At 36.9% G+C, this 17,418-nt stretch overlaps 1 protein-coding gene across 1 annotated transcript in view; it reads right to left on the bottom strand.

Annotated features, from left to right (window-relative positions):
* The window catches only part of si:dkeyp-113d7.10 (zinc finger protein ZFP2), a 49,962-nt gene that overhangs the window by 19,301 nt on the left and 13,243 nt on the right, over window positions 1-17,418 (bottom strand). The window contains exons 2-4 of the mRNA XM_007236486.4: window positions 14,919-15,188; window positions 7,593-7,904; window positions 5,657-6,085 (exon numbers count right to left, since the gene is read on the bottom strand). Of these exons, the coding sequence (XP_007236548.3) occupies window positions 5,657-6,085; window positions 7,593-7,904; window positions 14,919-15,188 (1,011 nt within the window). The remainder of the gene's footprint in view (window positions 1-5,656; window positions 6,086-7,592; window positions 7,905-14,918; window positions 15,189-17,418) is intronic.

The following is a 17,418-nucleotide window of genomic DNA, read 5'->3' as shown; positions in this document are numbered from 1 at the left end:
ATCTTTAGGGTTGGAGAAACTAAACTCCTCCCAGCTTTGAAATGGTTCATTGTAGAGAAACTAAATGACTGGAATTTCTTTACAGTGATGGTGATGAGACTCAGGTGATTTTATTTAGTACTTAAAACCTCCAGTGAACCTACATGTGCAAGTTTTACATGTGGTGTCAGTTTTATGCCAGTGTAGTATGGCAGTAATGTAATATTACATTTTAGTGTAAGGATTTCAAAAACACACACATATTTGGTAATATAACTTCAGATTAGAGCAGAGTGAGAGGACTGAACTGCTCTAACTGAAGTGACACATGACCTCCTTTCCTGAGTTTACAATTAAGACTAGGTTTTGTTTAGTGAAGCTGAATCACCACGAATTAGAAAAAGGAAAAAAGTATGTTTCTCTAGAATTAAGCAATTCTAAATCACATCACCCTGAATTACTTTTAACTTAGGTCTGTCACAATGACAGCTATTTTTGCAAACAATATTGCGATAAACAATGTTTATATACAACTACTGGCGTTGCTCACTTGGTCTTCTATTTTGCATATTTAATGTTTTGTCTCATTCTCTGTCCTTATTTCTGTAACATCAGTTGTAAAAATAGCTATATAAATACATTTGATTTAATCTGCTTTTAAGACCTCTAAATGCCACTAATATAATAATAACACAAAATCATAACAAATAAATGACACTCTTTTTAAAAATAATAAATTTTTCCTGTTCTGGTTCACACTCCCAATTTTGAACTGTTTGGTGCATTTCTGGAACCTGAAAAGTTACAAGTTGGAACCAAAGAAGGGAGAGCTGTTGTGCAACCCCTCTGTTTATAATGTATTCTGTGACATATCCTCAGTTCCACCTAAATTGGTGCAAACATGAGCTGGTTCGCTAAAAAGCACCAAGGTTCTTATAGGCCTGAACGGAACCAGTTCCGAGTTCTTTTGGTTGAAGAGTGTGTATGGAGTCAGCTATTGATGAACTGGTCATTGAGCGACTGGCAAAATTACTGTTTACTGTGCAACTTATATAACAAACACGCCAACACAATAGATGATATCAAGATGATCAAATGACTGAGGTAATGTAAATGTAAAGTAAATATTGTGACAGGCCTAGTTTAACCATTTGTATTATTCATGGAAATGTAAAAATGAAATGCTCAGCTATGTGCATTGTCCTTGAAAATCACTACTGTTACAAAGCCAAAGAACCCTTTAATAGTACTGCACAAAACTGTTTTTGCATTTAAAAACTCAGATCACAATCGGGACATTCCTGTAAATTAATAAAAACTCTAAATTAAAGATCTGTTTGGGTTGACATATAAAGCATTTGCAACAAACACAAAGACTCCAAATTCTGTTCCTCTGAGTCCACAAAGATATTAGTGCCAAAATCCCAGGAGCTGCTAGAAATAGAATGTTAGGAAGAGCTATAAAGCTCTTTTTTTAACTCAAGTCTTTGGAAGGCACACTCATGGTGCCTCATCATTCGGTAATTTGAGCCAAACAGAGCTCTTAAATTAGGCCACACTTTCAATTCAAAACCCCTATAAAACAAAACAGTCCAATAATAATAATTAAAAAAACTGGAATCGCTTCTCGATGACTCGATTATAGTATTAGTCCCATCTCTGTAAACGCTTTGGACCGGCTTCTTTCTCTTCATTATTATTGCAGAAGACACACACACACACACACACACCACAGTCTGAATGATGAGGTATTGATGTGAGAACTGTTAGGAACACCTTGAACACCACCAGCTACTTACAGAGATGCTGTACGTGGGAATGCCAACACAGTTCGCAGTGCACTGGCATGTGGCGTCCATCAGTCGCACTAGATGCAGAGGTCAGACCAGCGGGTGCAGACTACATGACCTGGAGGGTAAGAGCACTGGAAGGTTTGATAGGTTGGTGAAAACACAACAGTTTGCTGATCATTTGGTGTCTTAAGTTTGCTTCTTTATTTTTAGCACTGAAGCTATTAGGCTAACAGGCTAACGAAAAAACATAAAATGCTACATTTTAGCTGTGCTTTCCCAGTGAGCATGTACAACTATAGGGCATTTACATATATGACTGCAGATGTGAATGTGTGTGTACTTCTACTTTTCTACAGTAGTAAGGTTTGGGCAGTCCTGGTCAAAATTCTTGTTACTGTAAAGAAAACATCACAAAAGTAAGTAAATTTGTGTTTTTGTTAGATTATTTCCTTTGTGGTATCAATGCTCCCTGACAATTAATCTTATACTGTCGGAAAACCGTTTTATTTCCCTTTTAAATGGGGCCACATTCACATTAAACTTGCATTTGTGAGATGAGCAGTAAAGCTGAGCATGTGGCTTTGCCCAATCTTCTCTGCCAATGCCAAACAACTTATGTTAACAAAATTCATGGTCTTGCAAATGTTGCACCATTTAACCCCTTAACAAGTCAGGACTTTTTGCCTGACATTGCATTGGTCTGTATGACATTACACCACTAAATCTTGAGGATTTATTTTCAAGATTTACATTTTTTTTTATTACATAAAAAGGGTTCATGTTTGATAAGGAACATTACTGATAAGCATAACTGAATTGTAATAGAAAATTAAAAAAAATATTTAAGCAAAGCTGCTGATTACAAGGCATAAAGAATAAAATCATAAAATTGGCTCGTTCCTGAACTTTATTTTAAAAATCATTATTTTCCTGAACACAAATCAACCAGTTCATGTCCTCCAAACCTTTAGTTTCGCTATGTTTGTCTAGTTTTTACGTCTATTTTCGAACACACAGAATTTGGGTTGATTCCTGTTACTAATCTGGAAATATTAAGTGAAATAGAGAGAAAACAGGCAGCTTCACCAAGTGTCCTGTAGGAGATTTCAAAGCTGTTACATTTTCAGAATGTAAAAAAAAAAATTTACTGCAGAAAAAAAGGGTTTTATATCATCTACACCTGTAGGCTTTATACGGGACAAGGTATGTTAAGGGGTTAAAAGAGAACAGGCTTTCCAGCGGTGTAAGATTTATTGGCAGGAAGCATTGTTATGGAAAAGAAATAATCTACCAAACACAAATGTCCTTAATTTTTTGTGCTATGTTTAGTTAAATGGCTAGAAGATGGACTGAACTTCCACAGGGAGTACAAGTTTAAAGTTAAGAAACAAAAAGGAAGGATACAAGATTAGATCTGCATCTCAAATACATACTAATTAATAATTAACTAGTTTTTGAGTACCTAGCAGGACTGTATATTTGTGAATTTCCGACGCGTCAAGGTACAGGGGTCACAGTTCAGCGCATGCATTTGCACTGTACGCATTATTAGGGTAAATATGGTGTGTTTTCATACCATACAGAAACCTTGGATATACATGGTTTTGTGGGAATTGAAGTGGCATATGGCTGTGATGTAGGGGTCCGTTGGGGGCTATATGGCACTAGGTGTGACTTAACTTGTGTGCCAGTTAAAAATTAAATGAAAAGAAACCCCTGCCCCCATTTTGCTGAACTCAAACTGTACTGGGAGGTGAAATGAACCGTGACTTTTGTTGACCATTAAACTCCTAGTATGTAGTATATAATATAGAGAAAAATATAGGTTTCTATATTAATGTCCCTACTCTCATTTATGAGAGTACAGTTAATGTTGTCTTGGTTTTAAAAAAGCATTACATACAGGGGTTGGACATCGAAACTAAAACACCTGTCATTTTAGTGTGGGAGTTTTCATGGCTAAATTGGACCAGCCTGGTGGCCAATCTTCATTAATTGCACATTGCACCAGTAAGAGCAGAGTGTGAAGGTTCAATTAGCAGGGTAAGAGCACAGTTCTGCTCAAAATATTGCAATGCACACAACATGAGTGACATATCAGAATTTAATAGGGACAAATTGTTTGTGCACGTCTTGCTGGCGCATCTGTGACCAAGACAGCAAGTCTTTGTGATGTATCAAGAGCCACAATATCCAGGGTAATGTCAGCATACCACCAATACAAACGAACCACATCCAATAGGATTAACTGTGGACGCAAGAGGAAGCTGTCTGAAAGGGATGTTCGGGTGCTAACCTGGATTGTATCCAAAGAACATAAAACCACGGCTTCCCAAATCACGGCAGAATTCAATGTTCACCACAACTCTCCTGTTTCCACTAGAACTGTCTGTCTGGACAATAAATTATTGTGGTCTAAAACCAGATGTTTGAGTTTCATTGTCCAACCCCTGTACATTCAATACAGAAGCAAACATAACACACTGATCACCTGCACTCTTTTCAAGGCTAAACTTGGATTATTGACGTTTTGGAGCTGGACAGTCTCTAAACTCAGTGCTCTGGCTCTCCAGGTCTACGGCTGAACGCCCGTGGGCTCTGCTGCCTCTGTAGTGGAAGGGAAGCCTACAAAGACAAAGACTCCACTCTTAAGTGGATTCTACCAAAGTTGTGACATCTAGAGTTGGCAGCAAAATCACTGCTGCAAGTTGAAGAAACACCTATAATAATATTTATCATCATAAAACATAAAAAACCACACACCATCAGAACAGGAAGACACTACTCTATTTCAGGACGTTTACAGAGCAATCTGTAAAGAGCGCATGCCTTGGAGATGGAAATGGAAAGACGAGAAGAACCTCCCTCTAAGCAAGTCATGAGAAAGTTCTTGGTTCCCTTTTTCAAATTCCAAAATATGGTCCTGCGTAATCTTGCGCCTGCTCTTCCATCAGGAGACACTGCCACTGTTGATGAATTGATTAAATCTAACCGCAGGGGGTTCGTTTTTTTGTTCTGCAGAACATATATAGTCCACAGACATTGAGATGTTTCAGTTTTATGGTTACGCCGTGCCGATGGCTTTTTTTCTTTTCTTTTTCTATTTTACAAAGCTGAATTCTTCATTCAGAGATCGTTTTGATCCCGTTTTTGAATCTGTAGAGGTATTTTGTGTTGAGTCCTGTGTACGAATGAAAACCACGATGTTCAGTTCGACCTTCAGTATCCGCTCGTTTGCTCCGTCACATTTGTCGATGGTGAAAAACAAACGAACAGAACGAGCTGCTCCAAGCGTTTCCTGTAATCATCCTTCCTCCACACTACCTGTAGGTTTTTAACAGCTTTCTCATCCTCCAGGCAAGTTTAGGTTCAACCTCAGAAAAAGCTGGTTAAGTTCGGTACTGTTGGATTGATTTACTCAAGCTGTATCAGGCGTGTGTTTTATCCAATACACTATTTTCTCTCCTTTTCAGTACAAAGAAAACAGTCTACGCATTTACTTGTGCTCTTTTGCCATCAACAGAATGTTGAAAAATAGAGGAAGGTCACTTCATTGCTTGGAACGTACATGCTGTCCTTAAAAACCACAGGCAAAAAAAATTGATGTAAAAAAAGTGAAGACTGAAATTCCAGAGGATCAAAAACAAATGGACATTTTTTTCCTATTCTACACGTCTTTTTGTACCTTCAAACCAGCAGAAGACTACAGTTTCTGATGTGCTGCACTGGTCAGTTTGGAAACTTGACTATAAAAGGTCAGCACATTCAAACGGACTCAAACAGAAACTGTAAAAATATATAGAAAAACAAAACAATGGGAAACCGATAGTGGACCCTATGTAACCCTTTTTTTTCGTTCCGGTTTCTTCACGTGGTTTTCCCTGAATGTGTCCGCAGATGTGCCTGGAGTTTGCTCAGGTGGGAAAACTGCTTCCCGCACTCGGGGCAGTGGGCTGCAATGTCTTTGTCTTTATGCGTCTGCCGGTGAATTTTGAGCAGGTTTGAGCGGGCAAATTTCTTGCCACACTCTTTGCAGACATGGAGCTTTTTTCCACCTTTAATCCTGGAGGAGTCTCCATGGTCTCCATGTTCTACCTCTTCCTCCTGAGCTGCCTCCTCCTCCTCCTCCTCCTCATTGTCCATTTTGTCTTGTTGACTGCTTTGGCCTGGAGTCACTGCAGCCCCTACAGTATCCTCAGGGTCAGCCAGGCTGGGAAGAGCCTCCATGGACTCTTCATCGTCCTCCAGCAGCTGTGAGGGAAGAGTGAGGAGTCGGTGCAACATGGAGGGCGACCTCAGCTGAGAATCTTCACCTGTAGCTCAGATAACACACAACATACAGTGGTCAGTTACAGTTGTAACAGTAGAAACAGCTGTGAAACAAGAGTCTTATTCTCTGACTCACTCATTATATCTATTTGACTCTCTATCAGTCTTTGTCTTTCACTTTCTCACCCCATCAATTATATATTTTACCCTCACTCTCTCAATCATCCTCCTCCACTTTGTTACTTCTTTAGTCATAATGCTCATTATACTCATACTCACTGTTTTCATACACTCAGTCCTTCATTCACGTCTTTCATTTACACAAACTCAATCATTCTTTTACTTTCTCAATCATTTTCTTAAGATGTTTTCACACAATCACCATTTTGTCTGGTGAAAACTGACTCTGGTTTGTTTGCAGGAATTTCAGCAGGAATGAAAGCAATAATTGCATTTAGGTATGGGTCAAACAACCGCACGAGACCAGAGTCAGGAGTTGGCCTCGGTCCAGTCCCAAACTCCTTGGCGGTTTGTTTGTAGCGAGAACGTGACCGGACCTGAATATGACCAAACTATAAAATATTGTGTCTTTCTCGTATTTGAGCTAAATGGCTGTTCAGGTGCAGGTTACCTGATTTATTACCCACATAAATATAGAAATACAAAGTAATGACATATCTGCTTGCATTTCCATGCTAAGCTGCTTTCAGTAGCGCAAATATGCTTACTGCGCAGACATCTGCACTGCTCATCCCATCCCAAAACAAAGCACTTGTTCAGTGTTAAAGCAGTTTCACACATTATATACATGCTGGTCTAGAACACAGGAACTTCTTTCTATATTTAAGAAAAAAATGCTTCAAGTTAATGAACTAATCAACTGATTCGGACCAGAGGAACAAACTACAGGTGTGAAAACCCCCTTAAATTCTCATCCATTTATTCTCTTTTTCACTTTCATACTGTCATCCTCTCTCTTTCTAAATCATTTTCTAACCCATCACTCACTATCTTTCACTTTTGCTCATTCACATTCTCATTTACTCTCACTCATCTCTTCATCATTATATGTGTATTAACATGACTAAAATCTTAAATTAGTGGTGATTAAATCTTGAAGCAAACGACTTTGGATCAAAATTTTTCAAAAAATCTAAATAACTATTTTATTGTTTTATCATCGTCATTTACAATTTCTTGCCAGTTTCAAAATACTGAAATACTGTCTCCAACATTTTAGCAGGCAGTTTAAATGTAAAGGTAGTTCAGTTGTAAAGGTAGTACATTTTAAAGGATATTAATGAATATAAGAAAATAAAAACTTGTGCGTCAAACAAGTTATATTTAAAATCAAAGTAAATAACTATTTTAATTATGTAACTAAATATAAATAGTGTAGCAAAAACAACACCTTGAGATCTTAAACAGTTAATAAGCCTGTGAAGATCATTGATTCGTATTCAATTTACAAAACACAATTAAACGTAATATTCATATTATTTCACTGACTTGTTGTTGTGAAGTATTACATGAGACAGGAACATGACTCACCAACAGAGCTGCTGACCGAAGTACACTGGGGGTCAGCGGTTGTGACCTCTGTATCATGTGTCTGCAGCCACTGAGGCGGGTCTGCTGTGACTTCTGGTGTGACCTCTGCATTTTTCTGAGGAGCTGGAGATAAACTCTCCTGGATCAGGCTGTCCACATCTGTCACAGCCCCTGACCCGGGGCACTCCTCCTTACTGCTCAGCTCCTTAATGTGCCACAGGTCACTGCACCACTTCTGACCAAACACTTTGTCCAGAATTGGCACCCAGTCCTGAGACACGGTGATGACCGCCTGCCTCTCCGGCTCCGATTCTGGTTCACAAACAGATCGGAACAAATTATATTTACCTATAACTATGCTTCAATTAAACTGTAATTGAAAGTAGAATTTTATATAGTTAGTAAAGGGACATTTTGCTCAGTGTTATGTGAGTGCACATTAAAGCTGCTGGGGGTTACTGGGGACAGATTACTAATTTAATGCATTTTCTGTCCCTCCTAGAGAGCAGCATTTGCTACAGAATATTCAGCTGCATGCTGCATTTACTGCAATAGAAACAAGCAGACAATCTACGTCTGACTAAATGGCCACTTTTATTTAAAAGCAGTCATGTCTGGAATGTCATACATTCAGAATAAGAGGCATTTTCCAACGCAGGTGCACAGCTGTACATAAGGGGGGTTGTACCTCATGACTTATGTACTGAAGTGGAGAATAACTGAATTGCTCTCCCTATCTGAAAGGGCAGTGCAGTGATAAAAAAACACAGATTTAAACAAGTTAATCAATAAAGGAAATGGCAGAATTTCAGCCAATCATCTTTTTTTTTTTCACACAGCGTTTTTTTTTTCTCAGCAGTCATACTTGCAAAAATGGTGGTCATGACCTACATTAGAGCAGAGTTAACATTGTCCCTTACTCTTAACTGTGAGCAAACTATATTCCTAGAAGGACAATCCCTCATTCTCTTGAAGGCATGTCCAGAACTTGTGTGTGTATTGATCATGTGAAACTCTTAACATCTGAGTAAAAAATGTCTACTAATAAAAAAACAAATCCCTCCTATTCATCTCAGCTAGGACTGACCAATTAATCGAAATTAAACAAAACAGACAAAATCCTGCCCAGGTCCTCCTTCAGTTTTTGAAGAAAAAAACAAAACTTGTGCTAATACTTTTCCTACTGTGTGTAGGTATAGTTTTATAGTACTATAGTTTTAAAACCTATAAAACCATGTGTCTAGTATCATTAATCTGCCCTATCCTGTTTGTGAACATGAAAGCAACATGTAAGAGAAAAACAAACACTGACCCAACTGAGCAACTAAGATTATGTTCAATAAATATAACTAAGACCGTATTTTTCACACTATAAGGTGCACTTAAAATCTTTGATTTTGCCAAAAAGTCATCAGTACGCTTTATAATCCGGTGCACCTTATGTATGAATTTTACCAGTCAGGTTGAATAGATCAGTAAAGCCTCTCCACAAGTAGGTTCCAAGTTTAGTTCTCCAGCACTGAGACTGGAGCAGTATTAGCATTAACCGCTACCTGTGGTAAGCATTAGCTCTTTTGCTATTTAGAGTTAAGAATCATCGGCCCGTATCCTGCTGCTTACCACAGCTAGCACTATTGGAGCAGCATAAATATTATGCTAATATCAAAGCACTCAGGGTTCCTCATAGTAGCTCTTTTGGGCAGCATTTACTAGAGCTAACCGTGGCTAGTGCTAGCGGTTAGCCACTACTGCTAATGCACCCACTCTTAGTGAAATCTGGAAATCTAAGCTTACTGTAAATAAATGGAAGCGCTTTACTCACTCAAACATTTTTCAGTAGAGAAATCACATCCAGAATTACAGTTTTGTTAACTTAGCTTAGCTTTACTTAAATTACCTGCTGAATAAGAAGAAAAACATAGCGACACCCCTGTTCTTCACTAGTGTCGCATAATGCGCATTATAATTTAGTGTGCCTAATGTATGAAAATAGACGTTCATTAATAGTGCGCTTTGCCTTATATTGCGAAAAATACGGTAATGCTCAGTTTTTTAGGATACTGATTCCCATATCGCACAGCCTAATCTTTCTAAAGGCCTCAAAAGCTTTTAAACTTGCCATGATGATACCACTCATTGGTGATACAAAACTAATGAAATCTAAATAAGACAGACTCCTACAAAATCCTCTCCAACAATGTGCAACAATGTTTATCACAGCAAAATTACATTTCTATTTATTAAAAAAACTAGCTGTTTCTTCCACATGACTGTATATATGCATAATTTATCAATTAGACCAATGTGTTTATTTACTAAGGTGATAACAACCCACAGTGTCAGTGCAGCACTGTGTATTTTTAAGTATAGCAAATCAATATGACTAAATCAATACAAATTAATATGATGAAACAGACCAAAATAACCAATATGACAAAAAATAGACATTTTATCTAAAGACTAGATCTAAGAACAAGTACAGATTAACTAGTAAGTAACAATTAAGTCTTCAGATCAGTTTCACTTTTTCTTCAACACATCGATCATCATGATTCTCGAAGCAGCATCATAAGGTTAATGTCAATCATCACAGAAAGACGATTTCTCAGTCCTATCAGCCAGGCCTGCTCAACAAGCCAAGCACTGGTCTGAAAATGAACAACAAAGCATTTTTTACCACACACACACTGCCAGGAACTCGCTTTGAGGAAACCAGAAACCAGACTGTGATGGCTGTGGTCAGCACAACTCTTCTACACACGAAATACCGGCCACATATCTGTTCAATATCTCCTGTTTACAGCTCAGCGTCTCCAATCAGAATTCTGCTCTGAGAGTTGGGTTAATCTACGTGTTCTGATGTGTTAAAAGTTTTTTTTTTATGTGGACTGGGTCGCTTTAGATTAAAATAAATGATAAATACTTTACTATGACAGAGGAAGTTTGGGCGGGCTGTTCAACCCAAGTATGATATTAATACTGGAGTTGTTTTGCCAGAACAGTACAGCAAAATGTAATACACTCTGTACTAATGATATTAAATATTATTTGCGCCTTCTTAACTTAAACTTACACTGTGTTACTTTGAAACTATAGAATTTGTATTTTTTTTTTGTATTTTATTTTTATTTTTTTTCTTTATGAATATATTTTATTATTTGCCTTTTATAGCAATAATGATAATTGATAATTGAATTTAGCACAGCTGTGTGTTTCATAACACTGCCTACTGGAGTACTATAGATTGATCAAGATTAATACTAGTATGATTATTATTACTAATTACTATTATTGGACAATTTCTAATTTAAAGGAAATTTCCCCAATGTGTACAAATTCCTTGAATAATATACCATATTTTTGCACTACAAGGCACTTAAAATCCTTTAATTTTCCAAAAAATTGTGCCTTTTAATCCAGTTCACCTTATGTATGAATTTTACCAGTCAGGTTGAATAGATCAGTAATGCCTCTCCACTGAAGTGCATCGTTATACAGGAGTTTCAGTTTAGTAGCATTAGCATTAGCCGCTAACTGCTGTTTCCCTCTTCAGAGGTGAGTATTATTGGCCTGTACCCTGCTGCTAACCCCGACTAGCACTGTTGGTGCAGCATTATCATTACCTGCTAACCATGCTAGCTCAAAGGGAAGTATATTGAACTGTAGTATGCGCGTTTAGAATGTGAAAACAAGCTACGTGGGACGAACTGCTAGCTAATACACCTGGGCTTACCGAAGCACTCAGGGTTCATCAGTGTAGCGCTATCTGGTGGCATTAACCACTAACTGCTAGCGGTTAGCCGTTAATGCTCCAGTGTTCGTGCTGGAAACATTCTAGAACCTACTAAGCTTACTGTAAATAAAGAGAAGCGCTTCACTCCCCCAAATAAACAGATCTGGAGAGAAATCTGTGTAGATTTACAACCAAAGCTCGTTTGACTTTAAAAGAAAGTCTTTTTTTATTACAGTTTTGGTTACATAGTTTAGCTTTACTTATCTTTTAGCTACTCTCCGACCACCACCCAGCAGCGAGACCTACTGAATTAGAAGTTCCTTATAGTGCCTTTTAAAATGCACCTTTTAATCCAGTGTGCCTTATGTATGAAAATAGACCAGAAAATAGACGGTGCACCTGAATATGATGTGCCATTATGACATGTCTACAACACAAATATAGTAATCTTGTGAGTTTTTTATTTTTCCACACAAAATGGAGCATTTTTTTTTCATGGCACTCTGTGAAAACCACACTGGCATCAGGCAGGGTATTTATAAACAAACCAGTTATATATACTAGCAGCACTTCTCTACTGGGATTAAACAAGCTGTGTGTGGGTCTCTGTACATCTGTTTTGGCAAGGGATGCAACAAAGCAGCTGAATGCATTTAAGAGAAGGGGTGTCCACAACCACTCATGCAGGGCCTGTTTACACCTGCCATGACTATGCATTTTCTATTCAGATGTGTTTCCATAGACTATCTATATAGCATACAGTTATAAACATAGTTGTATAACTATATAGATATAGTTTTCTGGATTCTGTTTACCCTAAAATGTAACCAACATGAACAGAAGTTCCGGATTTTATTTATCCATGTAAAAATACCCCATTTCAGTTTTATTCTCTCATGAAAATTGTCCTGTTCAGGTAGTCTACTCTAAAAAAAGACTTGTTTTAATTTTTTTTTTTGACAAATGTATTGCGCTTGCCTGACAAAATCCAATCACAAAAAAAATCACAGATTCTGTTTACACTTGTATTAAATGTGGATAAAATCTGTCAGTGACCACATCCGAATGTGGTTTGAGGGATTTGTTCGTAATCTTATTACAATCCATCTTTGGAGAGTTAACACCTGGCTTTCCATGCAGACCATAAAAATCAAAACACGAAAGAATCACTTAATATGCATGTTAATGCCAGGAGTAAACAGGTCCATAGTGCATCTTGTTAATAACTTAAGGCATAAGCATACATTTGCTAAGCTTAAGTGAACAAAGTGACATAACTGCAAATTTCGCAAAGGTGCTTTGCTCACCATGTCATGCAGTTAGAAAATTAGCAAATTCTGTTTTTGTTTGTGACACATTATCAATACGTGCCATCAAATTAAGGCCAGGAGGTGAATAGAATTACTGCTTTAATATAATTTTCAAAATAGGAACATAAAGACTACATCTTTACATATAGAAGCTGCCAGAGGAAATCACAGTAAATAGACATTTGCTTCTGTTAGAAATCTGTAAAGAACTATTATGTAACATTTATTTTTATATTTGAAACTTTTTTTTAATGAAATACAAGCATGTTATGTTTGCATTGTATTTAGAAGCTGCTGTAAAGGTTTAAGATGGCAGCTTACTAAAAAAAAAAAAAAAAAAATCTAAATTTAATGTAAAGGAAATAATAGCTTACGCCTCACTTTACAATGGTGCTGTTTTAAAAAATCTAAAGTTGTAATGTAAGAAATAAAAATCTAAATTGTAATCAAGTATAATTTATACATTTTTGTAGACTGTTCTTAAGTGAAATATTGATATCTGTATTTGAACATAGTCGCTCTAAACGTACTCTAATTTGACTTACTCCAGTTACTGCTTTATTACTTCACATGATGGAGCTAATCAAACAAATAAGGTAAAATCTGCCAAATTCTCTACAACTAACACCAATTAATCCATAATTCCTGATATTTGCTTATTTATGAGTATTTTATAGAGCCTGATATCTTATCACTTTCTTTGGGACCTGTTGATTTGGGCTAAAAAGTCAGTGACGTAGGCCTATGTTTTTTATTGCCATTTTTTTTTTTATATAAAGCTGCAGCATGATTACAATATAGCAAGGTATTAAATCACGCTTTGATAATAAAAAAGTTAAAAATGTTTTAACTTCGCTCAGTTGTTGTGGATGTGGCCACAAGGCAATATAATGGAAATTTTTGTGGAAAGACGTCAGTAAAGACTGACAGCTACTACTCAGCATTGTAGGTAAAAGCCCAGTTTCAGATAAAGAATGCCAACTCGTATTGTAAGCTTGAAAACATGCATTCGGCTTGGCATTCAGTAAATCTTGCAAATTTCTGTTCGCAGAAACTATGTGGAGGACCTTTGTGGCATTAATAAAACTTCAGATATGCAGCTTCACCCACTACTCTGCATCTCTGTACCTATTTAAAACCATCATCCTGGTAATGTTTTAAGAGACTAGGTTCCACATCTGTAAAGATTAAACTCACTTATCTGTTACAGGCTGAAATGCATAAATACAGTTATGTAAATTCTATATTAACTTACCTGCAGGGAAATACTACACTCACACCTTTTTGGGAAACAGGTTATTCTTTGTTTATTAAATGCCCTATAGCCTGCATGTTTCCTGTACTTTTTTTACTCTGTAAATTATGTTTCCAATTTCCTTTTACTTGTTGGAATTAAACAGATTGTTCGCTGAGGCTGTGTATAATGAAGTGTGGGAAGGACTGGGGACTATAAACACACAGGGTCATGTGGTATTGACTGAGTGAGGTAACTGCTAGGTTGCTAGAAAGGGTGTTAATAGTAAACCACAGAAGGTGAAAGCTGATATTTATGGCTAATCTCTGCTGAAACAGGTGCCAGTAGTACGACAATACTCAACCACTGCATTGATTATTAGGTTGTGCTGTAACAATGTGCAGTGTATTGCTCCATAACGCATCAGTGTTTTTTGGTCTTTCAGATCGAGGGCAGGTTTGGATGGCACATTAATCTTTTCAGGCAAGCCTGATAATGCATCATTGTGCAGGGTTTCTGTAGTGTTCTGTGTTGTAAGCGGTGTTTGCTATCACTGCTGATACTCTCTGCAATGGGCAGAGTGATGTACTGCTAAGCGTGTATCAGGTTACTATGCTTCCACCACAAAGCACATTTGTTTTACACATTCTACAAATTGCAAATATGCGAAATTGAGTCAGATATGTTAAAAAAGAAGAATTCTATACTGGCTATACAGTCTTGTGATCTCAAACAGCGCAGCAGCAACATGCAAAATATATATGATATATATGATACAACTATATGGAATTATTTGGGCTATATTAAAAGTCAATTAAAGAAAAAAAAATTAAGCATTCTGAGAAATTTGTTTTCATAACTGCAAATAAAGTCCATGTAGAATCATTGATAGATCTTTAGATTCATTGACCAATAAAACAAATAAGTAATCGTCAAATTCAGCACTATTGTAAGGAAATCTGAGTTGCAAATGTTCCCTTTTAACAAAACAAAAGCCTAAACACAAAGTTTTCAAATAGGTAAATAGAAAATGGTATGGAAAAGTCTACCGCTTGTGTTCTCAGTCAGTTCCTGTCCTTGTTCTTTAGCTCCTGCTCCCTCCGAGCTGCCTGGTGAGTCAGTTTTGTTTTCCTGCTCCTGTGGCTCCTCGTCTCGAGCTCCGCTTTCCTCCATCTCCTTGAGTTGCTCCCTGAGCTTCTCATGCTCCCGCTCGGTCTTCTTCAGCTCCAGCAACAAGTCATCAAAACTGTCCTCCACGATTTTGGTCAGTTCACACAACGCAAACTCCAGAACACGCTCCATCACCATCTTCAGCTGACCTGTAGAGGAATGCAGACAGGGCAATGATCAGAACAGACACTTTCTCCACACTGGCACGGTTAACAATGCTGATCTTTATTTATTGCTAGCAGGTCAATAGCACATGTACTTTACAAACCAGTACAGTTCTACCTGCATGTTTTAATCATTACACACTTCCTTTAATAATGCAATGATTCTAAATCATGGTTTTCTTTTAATTAACAAACCGGCCAAACAACCTAAAACACGTCTAAATGAAACAAAGTGAACAATGTAAAGTGAATGTTAAATAAAAAGTATGGCTTGTGTAAAGCTACTCAGTTGTTTCCAAAACTGTATGACGCAAAATTTACTATAAACATGAATTATACAGTTCTGGAAAAAAAAAAAAAACATTTTAGTTTCTGAATCAGTTTCTCTGATGTTGCTATTTATAGGTATATGTTTGAGTAAAATGTTTTATTCTACAAACTACAGACATTTCCTTCAAATTCCAAATAAAAATATTGTCATTAAGAGCATTTATTTGCAGAAAATGAGAAAAGGCTGAAATAACAAAAGAGATGCAGAGCTTTCAAGATCTCAAATAATGCAAAGAGTTCAGAAATCAATATTTGGTGGAATAACCCTGTTTTTTCCTCACAGTTGTAATGCATCTTGGCATGTTCCCCTCCACCAGTCTTACACACTGCTTTTGGATAACTTTATGCCACTCCTGGTGCAAATAAACCAAGCAGTTCAGCTTGGTTTGATCCAGAGGTTATCAATTTGGTAAAGTCAAAGAAACTCATAATTTGTGGTCAAATGGTCTCTTTTTTTCAGAGCTGTAGAGCAGTCATTAAAAGAAAACAAGCATCATGCTTGTCCATGTTTCAGTAAATAGGACATATCTTAAAATGTAAAGGTTTCAAAACATACAGTTCAAAAATTTGTTGTAAACTAGATAGTTTGTGACACGACAGTGATTGTGTATAGTGTTATAGCCTGGCTGACAAAGTTAATAAAACATTGGCAAAAATTAAGAATACATTTAATTTTCCCTCCTTTCTATTATTTAGATTTTTACTATTTCATAATAACAAAAAAAAAAACTTTTAATCCACAAATTCCCAAAACTTTCACTTTGACGTTTTTTAAGGTTTATCCACATATTGTTCCATAAATGTAGAGGTCCCTATAATGTGAAGGCCAGGGGAAAATTATTTTAAATAATGGCATTAGTGTACTGGCACAATCATCCTTGCAATGTCTAATATACTCTAAAAAACTTTAGATATCTAAAACAGGGTGATGTGGTAGGTTAGTTGGTTGTAATTGCTCTCTACAATTTGTATTTCTGCATTTAATGGTGTATATAGAACTACTATCCTGCTGTAGATGATATCCCATCATCAGCTACTTTACTAATGATGTAAGGGGTGTAGACAGAATCCGCTGTTTATAATTGCATATATTTATTCCTTAAGTAATAAAATATTAATCATACTAATGGATGCGCTCTTGTGCTTCACATGATGTGGTGTTCTTTCTTCAAACATGTCTTTGCTTATTGCAAGTTTTATTCCCACCACAAATACCACATCAGACTTCATGTTGTTTTCACACCACTGCTGCTGAGATCTGCTGTTTCATAAGCTGTAACTGATGGGAACTTATGCTGAATATGACGCAGTATGTGAACTGTGAAGGGGTAGTGGATGAAGTGACACAAAATTAATTAATTTGGCAAGTTACTTGGGCTTCTCGTTTACACAGGGCACACTTTTCTCACTGATATCCACAGATAGTAGGTAAACAAAAAAAGTTTGTGGGACAGGTTTTTCATGTGGTGTGATCATTTCAACACATTTGTTTCCAGTTCTTTATGTTGTAGGTCTGACTACAGACAAAAATCAACACAAAACACCTTTTAGAATGTGTCAACAGCTAGAGGCAAAGTAGTGCATCAAGTTCTAAGCAGATTTGAGACTGCAATTTATTGCAAACTTGTAGAGAAATCACCTTTTTGAAGAGATACATGAATACGATACTGGTATTACAGTATTTGCCTGATACCATGTTCATTTAGCCATACCCATAATCGCACACAAACAAGGCTTCAATACCAACATTCAAACTGTGTAGTCTAGTGCACATTGATAACGAACAGACAACTCCTGTTTTCAGCTACAATATATTTTGCACAATAAGGCGCACTTAAAATCCTTTAATTTTTTCAAAAATCGCCAGTGCAACTTTTAATCTGGT

This window comes from Astyanax mexicanus, chromosome 3, assembly GCF_023375975.1.
Source record: "Astyanax mexicanus isolate ESR-SI-001 chromosome 3, AstMex3_surface, whole genome shotgun sequence".
Classification (NCBI taxonomy): Eukaryota; Metazoa; Chordata; class Actinopteri; order Characiformes; family Acestrorhamphidae; genus Astyanax; species Astyanax mexicanus.
Note: the sequence above shows the minus strand (reverse complement) of the source record. Positions and strands in the feature narration are given on the sequence as shown.